The 15000-nt window shown below is 34.0% G+C and overlaps 1 protein-coding gene across 3 annotated transcripts in view; it reads left to right on the top strand.

Annotated features, from left to right (window-relative positions):
• dock1 (dedicator of cytokinesis 1) overlaps positions 1–15000 on the top strand; it is a 525870-nt gene that overhangs the window by 337990 nt on the left and 172880 nt on the right. For all 3 annotated transcript variants that reach the window (XR_012387688.1, XM_073917871.1, NM_001110011.1), the window contains 2 exon segments: positions 4356–4434; positions 8339–8439. Coding sequence is in view for 2 of the 3 variants with exons in the window: in XM_073917871.1 (XP_073773972.1) it covers positions 4356–4434; positions 8339–8439 (180 nt within the window). In the remaining variant the exon portion in view is untranslated.

Raw genomic sequence — 15000 nt, 5'->3', positions numbered from 1 at the left:
ATAGCGCTTTTACAATGTAGATTGTGTCAAAGCAGCTTCACATAAATGGTCATAGTAACTGGAACAGTGTGGTTCAGTAACTGGAACAGTGTGGTTCAGGTTTTAGTGTTTAAGTTCAGTTCAGTTCAGTTTAGCTCAGTTCAGTGTGATTTAATCATTACTGAGAGTTCAAACACTGAAGAGCAAATTCATCGATGCGTAGCTCTACCAATCCTGAACCATGCGAGGCAGTGTCGACAGCGGAGAGGGAAAAAAACTTCACCTGATGGGAGTGAAGAAAAAAAACCTTGAGAGAACCAGACTCAGTTGGGCACGACCATTTTAATTTCTCCGCTGGCCAAAAGTCTTGTGCAGAACTTCATTCGCCGTGGTTTATGCTGGAAGATGGCCTCAATGAAGACTCGTCTGTCCCTGGAGCGTCGCTGGAATCAGACTCATGTTCTCCACTCCCCACGACCATCAGCGCAGCAGCAGCTCAGAGTTTACACTCAAACAAGGAGAGTCTAAAAACCCCCTTTTATTAGGAACTACTTTTTTCCGCCATTCATTCACATCTGCATCTGACTTCAAAACAGCAAAAGCCGTTACTAATTCACCAACTTCACTTTAGAGCTAGTGTTTGAATGACTCTGTCTAAAGTGATGACAAAACTGTTGATATTTGCTCACACTTTAAGATTATAAGGCTGAACGTGACATGATATGCCATCCATTTACAGAGATCTCTTCTTACAGTGTTGCAGTCTACAGTATTTCTCTCTTGCAATCGGGATTTCACAATAATTAACCCCGAAAATAACGACGAATCCACTAACGTTACCAGACTGCTGTTGTGTTTGCGATGAGGAAAAATGCTACACATGCAGACTTTGCTTATTTCAATTTGCCAACACAACACACATTTCTGATTTGCAAGCAAATCGGTATAAATACAGCGCTACAACATACATAAAGAGAGATCATCTAACCTGCCAACATTTCTCTGAAAACCCAGGACACCGGAGGGGAGGGGGTGTTCGGGGGTGAGGTTTAGAACAGGATGCAGCGAGTTTTGGGTGGCCGCTTCAATCGGGTACTGTACCAAAGAGGGGTGGGTGAAATTACGGGACTTTTTTAAGGGAGAAATAAAAACGGGATGTTTGTAGGAGACTGGTCTGATATACATACAGGATACTCCAGACTGTTATATCTTCTAAGCGTAAAGGCTTATTATGCAGTTCTGTCGCCAACTTGTGGCTAGAAAATGTCAACTGTGGCAGACGAGCTGTCTCTCAGAAATTGTAAATATTTAAAATAGGCACTATTCTTGCGAACAAACTTCATAGTTGCAATTTAAACAGCTACATTCTTGACAAAAAAAGCCTCAAAAGTATATTTTGTTGTGTAACAGCAGTAATATTTGTCAAACTGTAGTGTCTTGTTGCTGGCTTGTTGTGGGCGGAGTAATACACAAAGGGTAAAAAGGCTGTACGGATGCTGATATTACTTAAATATTTCACGGCTATCAGCCAATCAGATTCAAGATCCATACAGAATTGTTGTGTGTGTGTATATATATATATAAATATATATATATATAAATATATATATATATATATATATATATATATATATATATATATATATATATATATATATATATATATATATATATATATATATATATATATATATATATAGTGATCCGGCCAGCGGGCTGTGTTTTTAGACCATGTTCTGCTTTACTGCGGTTTACTGCAGAGAGGTGCGATATTTCTTGAAATCACTCACGCATTCTCAGTAGCCGACAGATTACACTATTATGTCTTTCTTTTCTTTTTCATTCCTTTAAAACCTGTTTTAACACATTTTAATCTGTTTTGAATCATTTTATTCTTTGTTTTTATTTTCTTATACTTGTCTGTTTTATCCCTGTTTATGTAAAGCACTTTAAATTACTTTAAGGCAACATATTGCAGCAGAACTGTGATTAGGATTTGTCATCAGTGACTTTTACTGATGTCTCCAGCTCATTATAAGCAGATTGAATGAGTCTCTACAATGAAAGCAGAACAAACTCGCGGTGTTTATCAGCAAGTCATTCAGCTCGGCTCCAGATTAAAGCTCCATTAATGAGACTTCAGATGCGTTTACACAGCTGGACATACTGCTGAAATCCAGAGGCGATAATGACTTGTCAAACACAGACAGCCATATGCTGGATATTAATAAATCACAAATGTCTGATCTTCCTCAGATGGTGACTTTAACACTTGATATGGGTTTTTCTCAAGTGTCGTTACATGATAATGTTGGACGTTAGATTTACCATCTTTGTGAAAACTGAAGTGCTTCATTATATAAACACTGTTTCGTTTCTTAATACATAATCCTGGGCTTGTGTTTATGAGGCCTAGTGGTTTACTTATTGCCTATTATATTAATTTATTTTATTTATATTTAATTGCTATTTAATATTTAAATGACATATTTGCTCATTTGCTATTTTTAATCCTATTTTAACCCTATTATAATGGATAATATAATTTATTAATGAATTTCATTTAAGTTTCCTAGTGTATTTTTTTGTATTTTTTAATGTATGGTTGTTGTTGCTGTTGTTGTTATTTTATTAATTGACATCAATTAAATGACAGCATTTGCTAATTCACTGTGTGTATTCTTATTATAATATTGTTAATTTATGTAACTTTGATTAATGCATTTTCCTCAACCTATGCATGTTGTTTAAAATGTATTTATTTATTTATTTTCTATAACCGAAAATAAAAATATATTTTACTCTTAGCAATTTACTTATATTCCTTTGTAAATATTACTGTAATATTGTATACTTGCTATTTATTTATTTATTTATTTTTTTTTTTTTTTATTTATTTATTTATTTATTTATTTATTGTTTGTTATTATTTCTTGTTTTATTTATAAACATTAATTAAATGACAACATTTGCTATCTTTAATCTTATTATATTATTAATTTTATTAATAACTTTAGATAATGTATTTCCCTCAACGTATGCATGTTCTTTTAATTAATTAATTAATTAATTAATATATTAATATATTTATTTATTTATATAAACTGAAAAAATATGCATTTTACTTAAAGCTATTTAATTATATTATTTTCTAAATATTATTTTCATATTATAGTACTTGTTTTATAATAATAATAATAATAATAATAATTATTATTATTATTATTATTATTATTATTATTGTTGTTGTTGTTGTTATTTGTTGATGTAATTTATTGAACTCCAGTTTCTTAATGCATTTTCCTCAGCTTCTTATTCATGTTCTTCAAAAAGTATTTATTTATTGGCATTTATTAATTAATTAACCTTATTATAATATTAAAAATAATGTAGTTTATTTAAATTCTTAATATTTTACTCAACTTATGCATGTGCTTAATTAATCAAATAATTCATTTATTCATTTATTTGTTTATTTATTTATTATTTTTTTTATAACCTGAAATAAATGTACATTTAACTTGTAGCATTTTCATTTTATTGCTTTGCAAATACTGTTGTAGTAGTATAGTGCTTATTATAATATTAATATTAATAATTAATGCCATTTATATAAGGCCAGTTTCTTAATGCATTTTACTCAACTTTTTTGCATGTTCTTTAAAAGATATTTGTTTGTTTGCTTGTTCATTTGTTTGTTGGTTTGACATGCTTTCAGCTTTACAGATGCTTACATTATTTATTGAAAATGACTGAATAAATTGATTGCGAATCACTTTATACTAGAAGAATACGCATCACAATATCACATACATAGCTGTGATTTTAAGCAATCACTATACATTTATTGTGTCTTATTTTGAATTTTAGGACACTATTAGTCACTAATAGAAAAGGTTTATATTGCAAAATTGACCGTTTTAGCACTCACAATGACATTACAGCTCTTTAAAATCCACCACTTTCAATGGTTTATCCTCCATTTGATTGCAGAATGATGTTTTGCAGTGATTTGCATCGATTAATTTTCCCCTCTCTCATCTTCAGCACTGACACAGTTAGAGGAATATCTAAAGATGCCTTGTTCTCTCTAATAGTTCATTAGCGGTGGGCTTTATTGAACGGAGTGTCTTTAAGTGTGTAATATCCTGTAATGTGGTCTCAGTGTGCCGAGTTAAAGAGCTGTGATTAACTTTATCATCTGTAGTTTATGTTCTTCCTGGAATGACATTATTCTGAGTGCAACTGTCTGTGTTTATGACTCCTTTTCTACAGGATCTCCAACTCAGACTCAACTAATTCTTGTTTAGTTATAATCATATTATGGCAGTGGTCTCTTTTACGCTGAATTAAATCCCATTATTGTCTTATTTCAGAGTCTTCCTGCGAGCCATCAATCAATACGCCGCTGTTCTCAGCAAGAAGTTCCTGGATCAAACCAACTTTGAGCTGCAGGTGAGGTTGAAAATTCAATTAATGCACTTGATAGAAAGGGATTTTGGTCCAAATCAATTGCTAATATGTGCTACTTCTCATTTTGTCAACATGAAGGACAACTTCTGGGGTGTGTTCTTCGTATGGCTGGGCGATATGGGCAAAATATCATATCTCGATATACAATATACATATATATATATATATATATATATATATATATATATATATATATATATATATATATATATTAGGGATGTAACGGTATTGTAAATACCGTCATACCGCAATAGTAATTTTTTTCGATATTACCGAAGTCGCATGACTCTGTAAAACTATAGGTCTTTTGAGAAAATTTGCTCAGGCGAATGAAGCGAACGGGAGGTAGCGAAAACTACATTTCCCATCAGCCCATGCTTGACCATCATCCCTTGCGGTCTGTTGTTGCTACAGATCCAGTAATGCGGAAATGGAGTGTGCTGCTAGAAGCGGGGATGAAAAAGAGCTGGAAAACTCTAAAGCGGGTGTTGTCGCCGCGCGCGTACTGAATAGCGGTGTTGTCGCGCGAGTTCTTATCAGCTGTGTTGTCGCGCGAGTTCTTATCAGCTGTGTTGTCGCGCGAGTTCTTATCAGCTGTGTTGTCGCGCGCGTACTGAATAGCGGTGTTGGCAGCACACTGTTCAGATTGATGCAGACATGAGATCTCTATCTTACCCATGGTTTGTCCTCTCAAGTGGGGGAAAGACAATGCACAACGTTACCCACTGCTGTCAACCTGGGCCAAGTCATATCTCTCTTGTCCCAGAAACCTCAGTCCCAAATGAGAGGGGTTTTTTCTGTTGCAGGGGACATTGTAAATGCCCAGAGATACCAGCTTTTACCAGATTATATTTATATGATAATTTTCCTTTAAACCCATCTCTATCTAAGTGAGTGAGTGATTAAATGTTGAATGTGATGAGTTTTCAACAATACTAAATTGAAACTTTATTTTTTTACATGGTTTAATATTTTTTTAATATTAAAATTGAAGTTCCTGTTTCAAAGCTTACAGATAGATGGCTAATTTTTATGTCATTGACACTTTTGGCACTTTTTTGGAGTATTTTCATAAGTTTTGTTTTTTCCTGTAAATGATTCAATAAATACCGTACCGTGACATTCATACCGAGGTATTACCGTACCGTGAAATTCTGATACCGTTACATCCCTAATATATATATATATATATATATATTATATTATATTATAAGGTATTTTCCTATAAATGGTTACTTGAGAGTCAAAGCCTTTATTAAAACAGGGGTTTCCCTCCCTGTTATTATCATCATTATAATTATCATTCTTATATTGTTATTTGTTGAAAGAGTAGTTTGCAGGGTGATATTACAATAGAAGAAAAAATGTTTGGGAGACAAATGCAGGTTTTTTAATTTCTTTTTTTTTTTTTTTTATCTGACTTTATTTTTTAAAGTTTTAATTGTTAAAACCAGTGGTTGTCAAACTTTTAAAGGGCCATGAAACCCCCCTGTTTCAGCAGGGTGTTTTCACACCTCTACTTTGGAAAAAGTCAGGAAAGTGGGCGTGTCCAGCTCTGTTTAAAAGGGGAGTGTCATTGGAGGGAAAGAGGGAAGGTCTGTAAAAATTTGCATAAAAATGGGAGTGTCGGTTTGGGCATGCGCTGATTTTCACAGAGGCAAAACAAACACACAGACACAGGAGAGAAGGACAGAGACTGTGTTTACATGGACATCAGTAATCAAATTATTTGCCAAATTATTAAATGGTGGACTTTAAAGGGCACCTATGGTGAAAAATCTACTTTTCTGAACCGCCAACTTATCCAGCATGTTATACGCAGTAGATGCCCTTCCAGCCGCAACCCATCTCTGGGAATCATCCACACACACATTCACACACACAATCATAACACTACGGACAATTTAGCCTACCCAATTCACCTGTACCGCATGTCTTTGGACTTTGGGGGAAACGCAAGGAGAACATGCAAACACCACACAGAAACGCCAACTGAGCCAAGAACAGCACTACCTACTGCGCCACTGCGTCGCCGACCCTTGATTATATGTGTGTTATTAGAATGAAAAAAAAATGTAATTGACTATTTATTTAATACATTATAAATAAGATCAATCAATAACCTCCCCCCCCACTCAAATTAATCATTCATCCATTCTTTCATTCGTTTTTTTATTGAAGTAGCTTGCACTGCCTCACATTTCTTAGGGTTGATGTCTTGTTTATAACAAAATGCATGTCGATTTGCTGCAATGTGAACAGTTGACTTCAATGACGTTGTTTGCATTTCATTGCTTATGTAAACTCTATTTGTTGGTAATTTAATTGAGCTAAATCTCCATTTGTGTTCAGAGCTAGAGAGATTATTAGTTTGCTTTGACTTCATTGAACATAAATTAGATTTGTTCTTTAGCTGAACTGTCCCTTCAGTCGCTATATAATACATTTAGACTAGTAAATTGCTACCTGTAAGTAATGGAAACATACAGTCTTGTTTATGAAAGGAGATTTCTTATTCGTGACTACCGGTCTGCTTGTGTTCCAGCGGCGATCATTAAATTTCTCTCCAGCAGAACAACTCATGACAGGCTAATAGACGGCAATTTCCCAGTGTCTGATTTGAATTTTTGAAGCGTCTCTATACTCTCAGTATTGTGCTGGTGATGGTTCTGCTGGTTATTGTTGTCTCGGCTTTATTTCACCCATGAATCCATCTGGATATGCAGGTTTTAGCTTTTAGAAGACAATGAATTGTTTTGAAATGATCACTCTGAGTGACTTCACTGTTGCCCATATACTTATTGCTTAAACGTTGTTCTTTGCATTTTTTGTGCATCATATATGGTTGAAGTCAGAATTATTTGCCCCCCCCCCTGTTTATTTTTTTCTCCAATTTCACTTTAATGAAGAGAAGATTTTTCAACACATTTCTAAACATAATAGTTTTAATAACACATTTCTAATTACTGATTTATTTTTTCTTTGCCATGATGACAGTAAATAATATTTTACTAGATATTCTTCAAGACGCGTCTATACAGCTTAAAGTTACATTAACCAGGTTAACAAGGCAGGTTAGAGTAATTAGGCAAGTTAGTCTATAATGATGGTTTGTTCTGTAGACTATAAAAAAAGTATATAGCTTAAAGAGGCTAATAATATTGACCTTAAAATGATTATTAAAAATTTTAAAACTGCTTTTATTCTAGCCGAAGACTTTCTCCAGAAGAAAAAATATTAGCTGACATACTGTGAAAATTTTCTTGCTCTGTTAAACATAATTTGGGAAATGTTTAAAAAAGAAAAGAATCACATACTTTGTGCATTTGTTTAAACCATTATATCCATTACAATAAGAGTTTGCTCACTCAGTGTGTTTAGGAATAGAAAGACAATTCATTTAAACTCATGCAAATAATAAAAAAAACCTACTAAATGTAATATTTTGTGTCATGTTTCTCTTTTTTTTTCCTGTTCATAAACTTTTTATTTTTATTTTTTCCTCATCATATTAATTTGGGTGTTGTCATTTCTGGGCTGTTATAGTTAGTTTTTTGTTAGATTAGCTCCAGATTTGGCTTCCATACTGTCTAATCTAATGTATTTGCACAAACATAATATTGTAGAGCATTCTATAGAATATATTCATTTAGAACAGAGATCTGTGAGGGGTTTACTTATTTGCATGTACACATTATACAATCTACTTTTTTTTCAGAAAATATATATTTCAGTAGGATTGTTTTTATTAAAATCTTTTAAAAATTAAAAGAATGAAACATTTATTGAGACAGTTTTTGTGCTTGGAGAAAGGTGGCCCTTTAGTCCATATTTACTGATTTTAGGAACTGAATTTAATCCAATGTTTTTCTTTTTTTCCCCTCAGTTGTGGAATAACTACTTTCATCTTGCTGTGGCGTTCCTTACCCAGGAGTCTTTGCAGCTGGAGAACTTTTCGAGTGACAAACGGGCCAAGATCTTCCACAAGTAAGCATTAATAGACACTTTCCCACAATAATAATAATAATAATAATAATAATAACACACATGGCTCAGTCTTTAGCACTTGGGCCTCACAGCAAAAAGGTTGCTGGTTCTAGTCTCGGCTAGGTCAGTTGGGATTTCTGTTTGGAGTTTGCATGTTCTCCTCGTGTTGGCGTGGGTTTCCTCTGGGTGCTCCGGTTTCCCCCACAGGCCAAACACATGCGCTATAGGTGAACTGAATAAACTAAATTGTCCGTAGTGTATGAGTGTGAATTTGAGTGTATGGGTGTTTCCTTGTACTGGGTTGTGGCTGAAAGGGCATCCGCTGCATAAAACATATGCAGGAATAATTAACAGTTCATTCCACTGCGGCAACACATGATAAATAAGGGACTAAGCCGAAGGAAAATTAATGAACAATAATAATAATAATAACACATTTTATTTTTATGTTACTTGACCTCACCCTGACCTCTTAAGAGCTGCATTTTGCTTGGCTTTTCTTCCGGAAACGAACACATTACAATATTCCAAAGTGAATTTTTGTTTTCATTGATTTACTTTGCCCTGTAAACAGAAATATCCGTTCATTTACAGCATCCGTATCTTGATCTTCGTAGCCATTTTCTGTTCATCTACTGCAGGGGTCACCAGTCCTGATCCTGGAGGGCCGGTGTCCCTGCAGGGTTAAGCTCCAACCTTGCCTCAACACACCTGTCTGGATGTTTCAAGTATACCAAGTAAGACCTTGATTAGCTTGTTCAGGTGTGTTTAATTAGGGTTGGAGCTAAAATCTGTAGGACACCGGACCTCCAGGAACAAGTTTGGTGACCCCTGATCTACTGTGAAATACCCTGACTTTTCATAATTATGTGGGCATTTCTTTCCAACATTGTTATTTTATTAAAATGGCAAAACATAACTTTCTAATAGCAAATGCATAACATGAACATGTCTTTGATAACCACATATTCAGTGTCGTGAAAAATCGTTGCTCTCCATGTGAAAGTGAAAATGAAAGTAAGGTGCAGATCTTCGTGGGCGGTCTAGTACCACATTTAAGGACTGTATTACAAAAAAAAGTCAGATTTTTAAATGAAAGTAAAAATCTATCATTAATATATTAATAGAAGTCATTAATATCGTCATTAAATTTGACAAAAGACATTCAAAGTTTAATTTTAGCAATCTCAATAGAAGATTTAAATGTAAAAAAAAAAATGACGTGATAATATGATGTCGATGCCTCATTCACACTAGCAGCAACTTTGTAGCTGCTTATCGCTCTGGGTGGCAATCTGCTGCAAGCGCAGGCATGTGTAGGTCAACAACACAGAGAATACCTCTGAGCGAGCTGAGAGAGAATCAAGTGAGCTCTACTAATGCTTCTATTGGCTGTCGCTCAAGAAAGTGGCTCTTCATTTGCATAAAGTTGAAAGATTTTCAACTTTGGCGCATTACTTAACACGCCCACCTTGATGGAGTTCCTAGAGAAACTGAATATTAAATGAGAAACAGTGGGCGTGGCTTGTTTTTTTTTTTTTTGACTGTGAGCTGATTGGATGTAGTAAAGTAGGCATTTCCTTCATAAAGATGGGGAGAAGGGTTTGAGGAGAAACAGACTCCTGGGGTCCGTTCTTCGTACCTCACTTAAATGATCTAAGATGATTTGGCAGATCCTGGATCTTTTCATCTCGATAACTGATCTCTCGCTAATTTGGTTCTTCAAAGAAGTTTGCGAATCAGATTAGAATGTCTGGATGAACTGATCTGAGATCGCTGCGTGTGTTGTGAAGGACAGATCTATCGATCCTCCAAATCATGATCAGCAATGCAACGATTGGCTGACAGCACAGCAGCGTAATGACATCATCTGATTAATATTCAATTATCCATGTGAGCAAAATTACATCAAATTAGCAGTAAACGGCTTGTGTAATATGACACGCAATAACCTTCTACATTTGTTGTGAGCTGCAGGGTTTACACTTTCATGTGTCAAGAGTATTCATCATGTATTTCAATGCAAATCAATGTATTTAGTTCTGCATTTAGAAAATATTTTCTTTATTATAGAAACTGTTTTTTTAATCGGGTTAAAGAATAACTGGATGTTTACAAAAGCATTTTGATATTGGTAAAGGCGTCTGCAACTTTTGTGAAGCATCAAATCCCCGTCATATTAACTGTCAAAACCTGTTTATGACTGCTGAAATGTAATATGGCTTTTTTTTTTAAGTCACATATTGTGCATTTCTATTATCATACACAAATTGTACTAAAGCGATCTAAAAAGTTCATATCAATAAGTTTTCTCTTTGCACTACCAGGTGGCAGTCTTTGTACTTTCATTTCGAGGGTGCAGATTGCATAAGTTTATTAATGTGTATAACTTTATTTATGTTATTAATGACTATAACTTTATATATATATATATATATATATATATATATATATATATATATATATAGTTTAAAAATATTTACCATTTTCCCAAGTGTATATAAGTACTACAGTAAGAAAATATCAGAATTCGGAACATACTTTTGTATTATCTTTGCTTGAACTGAGTCGATCTAATCCTGTTTATATGAATTGAACCTGCTCCCGATCAGGTTTGACCTAGCAGAATTGTTGCTATGACAACATCTCTCAGATCAGCTTTGAAAAACGAAACGATCCTGGATCGTGTCAAATCGTCAATAACCAAATCCAGCTAATCCACGTACGAAGAACGGACCCCTTCTCACCATTTCTGTTTGTTGTCAAAACTGACAGCTAGAGGGGAGTGGCTAAGTATGTTAGCCTCGCCCAATAACTCAGACACACCTAGGCTGCGTCCGAAACCGCCTACTACTCAGTAGGTACTGCATTTGAATTTAAACGTACTACTCGGCCGTTAGAAAAGTACGTTTTATACAGTATGAATGTGAAAGTATGAATGGAATTCGGAAGTACTACATCCGCCATTTTGTCATGGTCACGCGACCTACCTGCGTAATTTGCGTCGCTTCACTCCCATTCATAAATTCGCTCGCGGGGCATCATGGGATAGCGCAGCATGCATGAGATGCGCACTCCGGAATCTCGCCGGAAGTAGTGGGCCATCCAGGTACTTCTCGCATACTGATTTTCGAATTCTATGTATTCGGACATACTACTCGGCTCGCATACTGATTTTGGCGTACTATATAGTATGGAAGTATGCGGTTTCGGACGCAGCCCTAATCTGAGAATTTAACTGAACACAAACAGGAAGTGCATTTTCAGATTTCAACTAAAGATTAGAAGGGCAAACATTTGTTGTTTTCTTAATGACATGCACAGATTAATTGTTCAGCACAAAACTAGCAATGTGAGCTAACGCAATCAATATGGTTAGTTTTGATTGCATGTGTACTTTAAGGAGATAATAAACATGAGAAATGTTGACAATACAATACTGAATACTGCAGTATCGGCTTGAAGTGGGAGGAATTTGAGGAATAGTAAAAGCAAACCAAAAAAAGGGAAGTTGTGCAGGACATTTTCTTGAAAACAAACTTCCCTTCACTGTTTCTGCATCACTGTTTAAAGACGAGGAGAGACAGATGAAGGAGCTTCTCTCATTCTCTCTCTCTCCGTGTGTATGTGTTTGCCTGTGGCGTGAGTGAGCTCTGTCTGCTAGAGACGGATCAGTGTCTGTCAGGACTCTGGAATCACAGTCTTGTCGGGAACACGAGGACGTGTTTCTGACCCATTTTCTCAGGACATGCAGTGCTGGTGTCACAAACAGCAGCTCTTACTCTGGGGGTTTTGGGCTGAATGGCACAGATTTTGTGAATTCACCAGAAATCAATCTTGGCATCTGGTTTGTTTTTATTTTGTGGAGGAATCAGATGTATGAATTAGAAAAACAAGTAAAGTATCGTTCAGATAATGGAACTGATCTTAGTGTTGTTGATATTTTTGACTTATTGAAGTTTTGGATATCTCACAAACCTAAATGAGCATCACTTGACATTCAATTATTTCATTTAATTTATTAATTCGTGGATTTCTGGTACATTATCAGTAACATTATTACCAGTGTCAACTACAAATTGTGCTGTAATGTTATTTATTTATTAATTTTTGTATTTATTTAAGAGCATTAATACAGTTTTGCCCATAACAAGCAGTTTTTTTTAATCGTTTATAAGCTAATTTATTTAGTTAATTATTATATATTAATTTAACGGTAATGTGAAAGCCATCAGTATTGACATTTATACTGTTTCCTTATTTTAATGATAAAGCGTTGACACTTATTTTATTTGATATTTTATCAATTTTCATTTATTGAATTTATTTATGGGCAACGTGGGGTCTCAGTGGTTAGCACTGTTGCCTCATGGCAAGAAGGTCACTTCTTCGAGTCCTGGCTGGGCCAGTTAGCATTTCTGTGTGGAGTTTGCATGTTCTCCCCGCGCTGGCGTGGGTTTCCTCTGGGTGCTTAGGTTTCCAAACACTTGGCTAATTGGATGAACTAAATTGGCAGTCGTGTATGTGTGAATGAGTTTGTATGGATGTTTCCTAGTGATGGGTTGCAGCTGGAAGGGCATCCGCTGTGTAAAACAATTGCTGGATAAGTTGGCGGTTCATTCCGCTGTGGTGACCCCTCATGAATAAAGGGACTAAGCCGAAGGAAAATGAATGAATTAATAAACTTATCAATTGAAAAAGTTATGTCCTTAAGTTTTGTTTATTCATTTTAATTTACTTATTTTTAGTCACTATAATCATAAATTAGGTAGCTATTAACTGTAGATATTTGTTGCATTTTATCTGAAAAAATATAGCTCAAAATTGTATCTATATAATAATAATTATGCCTGTATTATTATAAATAAAAGTAATTTATCACAATAAAATGTGAAAATAAATATATTTTTTTATTTGTTTATTGCACAATTCAATTGAAAATCTGTTATTTTAACTAATAATTATTTTTATTAACTTTTTTACTTTTATTAATTTTTTAAAATGGTTTTTAACATAATTTAAAGTATCTAAAGTCACTTTACTGTAACCAGAAGAATCTGACAAATATTGACGTCAATTCGCAATGTGTTGCATTTTTATTTAAAAAAAGAAATGTTTTTTTGGCAAAAACATGGTGTCACATCATTAGTGCTGTGTAGGCGTCAGCTATTGAACATAAATATAAAAATAAGTTAAAAACAGAGATTGTTGCGCGTTTTATCATATAAATATTATATAAATTTAACAATCATTGTTTTTCTTATGATTTACCACGTATATGTAGACATTATGAAACATTAGATCATAAAAAATAACGGTCCCACTTTATATTAGGTGGCCTTAACTAATATGTATTTACACAGGAATTAATAGTTTGTTACAATGTACTTATTGTGTAAATACATGCATTTACTGTGTACTTATGCTTGATTAAATACATGTATGTAATTACATCTGCAATTAACTTTTGTAACTACATTTGTAAATACACTGTTGAACATCCCTTACACCTTACCCCACCCTTAAACCTACCCATACCACCAAACCTGTCCATAATCCAACCTCTATCCCAACTCAAAAGCACCACAAGTGTTCTCAAATACATTATAAACACAGTAAGTACATTGTATTTATTTTTTTGATGTAAGTACATAGTAGTTAAGGGCACTTAATAAAAAGTGGAACCAAATTAACTTGAAAGTCCTGGAAAAGTCATTAAAGTTTTGTAGTAAAAATATGTATGAACCCTCAATTAGTGCATTGAAATGTCAAGTCTGATAAATACTAATTAATAATGTGGGAAAAAAATTATGTATTTTTTTTTTATTTCAAATTTCTTTTATTAGGTTTTTACATGGAATATCAGCCATAACAGTCATTTTATAATTATCCATCCATGTTAGTGTTTACCCTACCCCAACCCCAGTTGAACATTTCCCTCCCTCAACAGCCTCTGACTTCTCATTAAGAAAAAAAGCAAAGCAAAACATAAAAATAAAATAATAATAATGATAAATAAAATTAATAATTAACCATAATGATAAAAAAATAATAATAAAAAAATAAAAAAAATTATTAAATAAATAAATAAATAAATAAGTAAATAAGATGAAAATAAATAATAAATATGTTTTTATTCCTATGTTATTGCTCAGTTTCAGAATCAAGAGAGTTTACTAGTAGATAATCTAAAAAGGGGCGCCACAACTTGTCAAAGGTCTTTAAAGAACCAGTAAGTGATAGTCTAATCTTTTCCAATTTAATACAAGTAAACACTTCTTTTATCCATGCATCAAAAGATGGTGGAGTGACATGTTTCCACTTTAAAAGAATGAGACGTCTCGCTATTAAAGTAGTAAAAGCTAAAGCCTTTTGGACCATTACTGAAAGGTTGGCATCTACTGCAAACCCAAAAATGGCCAAAAGTGGATTTGTATCCAGATCTATGCCGAATGCATCTTTTAAAGTTTTAAATATTTTAGTCCAATAAACAAATAATTTGGGGCCTTCCCACAACATATGGATGAGAATATGCTCCCAGTGTTCATCAGAGAACTGAAA

The sequence above is a fragment of the Danio rerio genome, chromosome 12, assembly GCF_049306965.1.
Source record: "Danio rerio strain Tuebingen ecotype United States chromosome 12, GRCz12tu, whole genome shotgun sequence".
Classification (NCBI taxonomy): domain Eukaryota; kingdom Metazoa; phylum Chordata; class Actinopteri; order Cypriniformes; family Danionidae; genus Danio; species Danio rerio.
Note: the sequence above shows the minus strand (reverse complement) of the source record. Positions and strands in the feature narration are given on the sequence as shown.